This window comes from Paramacrobiotus metropolitanus, unplaced genomic scaffold (assembly GCF_019649055.1).
Source record: "Paramacrobiotus metropolitanus isolate TYO unplaced genomic scaffold, Prichtersi_v1.0 Parri_scaffold0000032, whole genome shotgun sequence".
Lineage (NCBI taxonomy): Eukaryota > Metazoa > Tardigrada > Eutardigrada > Parachela > Macrobiotidae > Paramacrobiotus > Paramacrobiotus metropolitanus.
In genome coordinates this window covers 821,328-827,556 of record NW_026570252.1, presented here as the reverse complement: position 1 = coordinate 827,556, position 6,229 = coordinate 821,328, and the positions used below count along the sequence as shown (strand labels likewise).

General features: G+C 46.7%; 1 protein-coding gene across 1 annotated transcript; it reads right to left on the bottom strand.

Annotated features, from left to right (window-relative positions):
• Positions 1–3,338: 3,338 nt before the first annotated feature.
• Positions 3,339–5,811, bottom strand: LOC129588974 (uncharacterized). The gene is made up of 5 exons (XM_055483409.1): positions 5,551–5,811; positions 5,282–5,452; positions 4,998–5,212; positions 4,312–4,459; positions 3,339–3,700 (listed from the first exon to the last, which is right to left on the bottom strand). The coding sequence occupies exons 1-5, from the start codon at positions 5,612–5,614 to the stop codon at positions 3,438–3,440; spliced, it is 861 nt and encodes a 286-aa protein (XP_055339384.1). The 5' UTR covers positions 5,615–5,811; the 3' UTR covers positions 3,339–3,437.
• Positions 5,812–6,229: the final 418 nt, after the last annotated feature.

The window sequence follows — 6,229 nt, the reverse complement described above, 5'->3', positions numbered from 1 at the left end:
TGCAGTTTCGTATCTGGTCGTTTCCGCCGGAGTGTAATTTCGTGTCTGGTCGTTTCTGCCGGAGTGTTGCTACGTATCCGGTCGTTTCTGCCCGAGTGTAAATTCTATCTGGTCGTTTCTGGCGGAGTGTTGTTTCGTATCCGGTTGTTTCTGCCAGATTGTAAATTCGTATCCGGTCGTTTTAGCCGGAGTGAACCTTAGTGGTAAATTTCGACCAGATGTACTGAACTAGGGGGTAAATTCCTACTCTGAGATATGGATCCAGGTGGTAAATTTTCACCCAGGAATGTGTACGTAGGTGTAAACTACCGCTAGATGCTTGCATCTAGGTGGTAAATTCCCACCCAGAGGCGGCAAGTTTTTACAATCCGGCAGAATGGCCCGGATACGAAATTACACTCCGGCAAAAACGACCGGATATGTAATTTAATTTATTCCTTTTGGCTGAAATCAAAATCGCAAAAAAAACTTGCTGGGCAAAATTTACGGCGGTCGTTTTGCCGGCCCCCGGTCGTTTCGGACGGTTAAGAGGCCAAAACGACCGGCGGTCGTCTGAGACGACCGTTCGTTTTTGACGGTTACATACGCGCCATATTAGCGCGTAGCAACCGGCATGGTTGTGTTGAGCTGTGGAGGACGCATTTTATGTGGTACTGCGGGTATTTCGTTGTTATCATTATTCGGTATCCATCCGGCCAGAGTGGCACAATAAATAACTGTGCCGAAACGTGACACGGCTGATGACCTTTCATTTGTGACAGGGTATGCGTAGTGTGGCAGCAAATTCTAAGTAATCCGCGCAACACGCGGCACATTATCATGCGTTGCCGGTTCTGCAGCACCCGCGCAACAGAATGCAGCGTGAGCGACCCCACCACACTGCTGATGCTGTTTCGCTCCATCCGACCCACTACAAAGAGCCTGACGATCCATAGCCTCCAGGACGGATGCGAACTGTCTTATGCGTGCGTGTACTTGTTCTGGCTCATTAAATCCCGGCTGCCGCTGCTAATCCTGCACGACTGCAGCCTCAATTTTGGCGGCTGCGCTGGCATCCATTTTTTTGCCTTGGACGTTACTATGTTCAGCGATTACGCCCAGCGCATCATCATCCGCCAATGGACGTTGTGCAATCTGTTCGGTCGCGCCATGCAGGCGTTGTTCGTGTCTCCCGAGCACCAGGGTGATCCCGAGCCTTTACCGCTGACGGAGCAACAGTTGATGGTTCCGCTGCACCCACCGGCGTTTCTGGCCATCGACCAGATGCAGATCACTGTGGCCAACCTGGTCTTCCACTGCGACACGGGCATGTACGCCATGGCCAGCCGTTTCATGTGGACCGTCAACGCCCACTGTCCACCGGTCAGTGATGACCTTTACGCCAATGTGGCGCACGTGCACCAGCATTGGGTGCGCAGCCTGGATTATCCTGTGCAATGGACGGCAATTCGCGCCTACTTCTGTGTGTAAGTGACCGAAGTGAGTCTTTTTTTATTCCAGCTTTACATTGATGCAAGCCCTTAGGCCTCGTCCCCTTTCTAAAGCGTATATCGTTACGATACAGCACCGTATTGGTGCGCGCCACGTTGATGCAGTACAGACTTCGCATATCAAAACTGGGCTCGCTATCGGTTTCCTATATCGAATCTCTAGCTTTGGCTCCGTATTACTGTACTTGCGTCCCATCGCTTCGATCACAAATCGCACTGTTTACCAGTTTTTTTGTGCATTTTTATTTCACTTGGGATAAATTCGAGGGGATGCCTACAGTCTTAGTTAGTTCCTAGTTTAAATTACGAAATGTTGTTCCTCATTTGAATTTTGTCTTTGGCATCATCGTCCGTCGTTGGTGATGAGCCAGATCAGTCGCAAACCACCTCTGGAGGTGGCTTCCCGTACCGTATACTTTTTCTTTGTATTTCAGGGTATGCGCAAAAAGCGCGCGTATTATTTTTGGTTGATATGAGACGCGGGGTTGGTGCGGGTTGTGAGATTCGGTTCGCGGGATACCGTATCAGAGAGTTGTGAAAACGAGACGCAATCGGTTACGCGCCATACCCCCGTCCTGAATCTTTGCACTGATAACCAGGTACGCGAATCGAAAACGGCCGTACCGTATCGCGTACCTGCTGTTCTGAGACGGTGGTGTACTGTACGAGTACGGAAGCTACCTTAGCTTCAGAAAGGGGACGAGCCCTTACTATAATGTGAGAAGGACTGGTACCTAACCGTTTGACGTCATCGCTCTAGCATACACTGGAGGGCGACTTCCATGGTGACAAATGCGCATTTTCGTCGGTTTTCTCAGCAAATTTCTTTTCTCTTCTATTTCTAGCCCCCGAAATTTGGGTTTTTATACTCAGTATGATCTGTTAAATTATTAGGAAGCGTTTCATGAGAAAAAAACTTGAGAACATCTTTTAAAAGGGGCAAAAAAATCTTTGGGACTATAGCCAGCATTAGCACAGCAGGGCTTTCTGCATGCGACAGTGATGACGTAGTGGCATGATCATTAATCAATGGCAATGATCATTAATCAATGGCAATGTTATCTCGCAGATTCAGCGGGTTCCATGGCGACGGGACAGTACGCCGTTGGGACCACGTGGACTTGCGGACGCTGGACGTGTGCCAGCTGAGCAAATTAGCGGTGCTGGGCATCAGCCAGGTCTTCCGTGTCTGATAAAAAACGGAAGAATGCACCAGTCGTGGGTACGCTTGCTTGGCGTAACTTACGTTAGCAAATTATTATACTACAATAAATACATAAAGGCGCAATGGATTCAAGAAACCGTTAAGGAAAGGAACAAAGTTTACGGGCTATGTTTTGGTTGTTACTGGAACCTCTTGGTCGTCCGGACAGTTTAGTAGCTAGTGCACCGAACGATAACCAACTGTCCGAAACCTTTTTTGATGTTGTGCACCTCATTTTCTTCCAGTATCCACGATTTGTTCTTTAACTGAGCATTTTTGGCGGGACTGCTTTGTTTTAACTTTGCTGGAAAGCAATTACGGATTGCGGGATTGGTTAAGTCGGCGTGGTTTTCGATAATCATAGTTGCTTCTCTTCAACCTCTCCAGTTCTATACGATTAAACTGCATCATCGGTTTTATTACAACCGTATCATTTTTATACTCTTTACTTGCGTACCTTTTTTCGATCTACGATTACACAATATTAATTTCTCTTCAAAATTAAAAGTGTGGCTCTGGTTGGATCTCCCGAATGATATTTAATTCCCGGGTACTTTCAAATGACTGCAGCGTGCACAGGCGGTTTAAGTACTGTAGTGCATTTTGTTGACAATATAATTATTATGACATTCCGAGCGAGCGTAGCGATATCCGGAACTTTTCATTTTCACACTTTAGTTAATAATGCATTTTTACCAAGCCATTTACATTCGCACGACGGTACGAGTATGAGTAAAGCGAACTTAATGTTTCAAGCACTCTTGAAGCAGCGTTTTCAACGGTGCGGGAAACGGCGGCAGCGCCTGATCAGGAGTCTGGTACCATTTGAGAGAAATCTGGTGTACCCAGGGCCAGGGGAACATTTTGGCCGCTTCGTTTAGCTTGTTAAAAACAGCGATTCGTTCCGTCGGGTTCCGGCGATGATAGCCGATCATGTATGTCAGCGCATCCATATAAAATACGCGGAGATACCCGAGTAACGACTTATCCGCCGCACTGGTCGTGCCTAAGAAAAGTCGTAACTGTTGTGCGCGTATACAAAAGGAAAAAAGACCCGAATTCGTATGCATGCGAATAATAATAAATTGAAAAATACCGTAATTCTAGAATTTGCACCCCTGGGGTGCAAATAGTTCAAACTTCCCGGTGAAGGGGGGATTATTTCGGGGAGGGAGCGTTATTTCGGGCGGTGTACTATTTTTCAAACATCATTTTTCCGAGGGGCCGTTATTTTTCAAACAACTGCGCATCCAGTTCTATTGATACTGAACGCAGTAGATACCGGTATTTGCAATTTTATAACCTTACGAGCAGCATTCCGAAGCCTCGCATCGCATTATTTTTGTAACGTTTGTCTGTTTATTCATTAAATCATAACAATTATTATGAAGCTATTTGCGGTATATCTATCATTTTGTGGCGCTTAACATTTAATAACGCCTCCTGGGCGGCTAATTCGGGGGGAGGCGCTATTTTTCAAACGGGTTGTGGGAGGGGGCTTATTGCGGAGGTGGGCATTATTACGGGGGGAGGTGCAAATTCGATAATTACGGTAATACAGTAGTTAACTGTTAAGAAGATTATCCTAAAACGTTTTATTTATATTACGATGCATACTCGGATCGAAAAACGCTGCGGCCAGGAGCAGATAGGATTCCGTGAGAGTCAGCCCGATCCCATTAAAAACGCCACTGAAGTTGCAGCAGAACCTTTGGAAATCCGGATCCGCTCCGACAATCTCCATGCAGTAGGTGCTGGCGTGAATCTGCTCCACACCCGGCAATGTGTAATAATACTCTCCCTTGTAAAAGTACCTCATATGATGCAGCTAGGAAAAGCAACAACAGTTGACCACGAAGAAAAATTAAGCAGCAACAGCACAGTCCCTACCAAACTGCTGATAAACTCCTTTTCCGCCAGCAAAATAGCGCGATCGGCCAGAGTAATGTCCTCAAAACCCGGCAGCATGGCGACAAACTGCGCCAGACGGGATTTGTCATCCTGGCGTTTCTCGTAGAGTCGCATCAGTGCACGCTGCTGTGATGCTTGTGGTTGATACTGTAAAAATTGTAGCAGTAAGGTCTTTGAATGGTGGGACTACATTTCGGCTTCTCCAATATTCAAGATCAAACCGGCTTTGTGGCGGTTGACCTTTTTTCAACCGCCGGTTTATTTTTGGCGTTCATGTTAACTTGGGAAAAACCATTCACGCATATTTGAGAAACCGGTTTTCGAAATACTTAATCGATAGCAAGGTGCGGCTGTATTTGTATCGCACCGCGATATGTGCACTGAGATCATACCGGTATCTCTTTGGCTTCGAGGGCGGACGTCATGAAGGCGGAGAACACGGCAATCTGGTCTCCGTAGGCGATCTCGTACGCCGCACACACCGCGCCACCGGCTTTCTGCATCATCGTATCGCGGGAACTGCTCAAATTAGCGTACCCAGCGACATACCAATTGGACGGCAAAGCTGGGCGAAATGTCGCCGCGACATTCATAAAGCTCTGAATATCTGAAACGATTATGTATGTGTTTTCAGCCATAGCACTGCAGTTTGACAAAATACGTCACAGACACGGACCGCATGGCGGGACCATTTTACGGAAACCGGAAGGAAACGTCGTCGTGGTCGGCTGGAAATCTTCGTTAAAGCGTCCACGCGGCAGCACCTGCACTGCGGTGCTGTCTCGCTGCTCCTCCAATACGGACGAGCTCGATGCTGCCTGTTCTTTAGGTGCATCCTCAGCGGAAACTGCAAAACTTGCTTACTGGTGACTACAATCCGGTAAGTGACGTGCTGCTCTTCTCTGATAACTAACTGCCATAAAACCTGAGAAAGTGTAATTATACCTCTTTCCTCCAAACAACTCCGCATGAATCGCTTCCTTGTGCTGCGTCCATCCCCATCCGCCATGGTAAGCGGGATAAATGCATTAAGAATTTTAAAACTGATCCTCCAGACGTTTTAAACGCATCTTGAGGGAAATTGTACAGAAAACTCGCTTGTCTATAATTACAAGGTCTTTCAAATGCGCACGATGTACAAGCTCTTAGGAAACTAACTCAAACCGGGAAAAATTCAAAATAGTCTACAGCAAGAAATATCATGGAACTGCGTACAGTGTTTGTCAGTGCACTGATTGTGAGATCCTACAGCACAAGACGCCGCAGGCGTTTCTAATCTCATCTTTGATTCTTAACACTGAAAGCTACAGCTGCCGGTACGTTGAATATGTGGCTTTGACGGAAAGTAATCAATAAAATACAGGGACGTCTGTACTAACATTGTATACAGTATGCTGCGAGCTGTTCCCGCCTCTCGTTGATCTTTCTTTTTCTTAGCATTGCTGATCCTGTAATTATTACTCTTCCTTTTGTCCTGCTTTATCGATTTCTCGAGGCTCGGCGATGTTTTTATGATAAATGCCGCATGACAGTGATGACACGCCCGGAAAATAACAGAGCGGAAGTTGCGTATGAATATGAGCAACATGCCTCTTGCATGCGGATACCAATAATCATGGACATT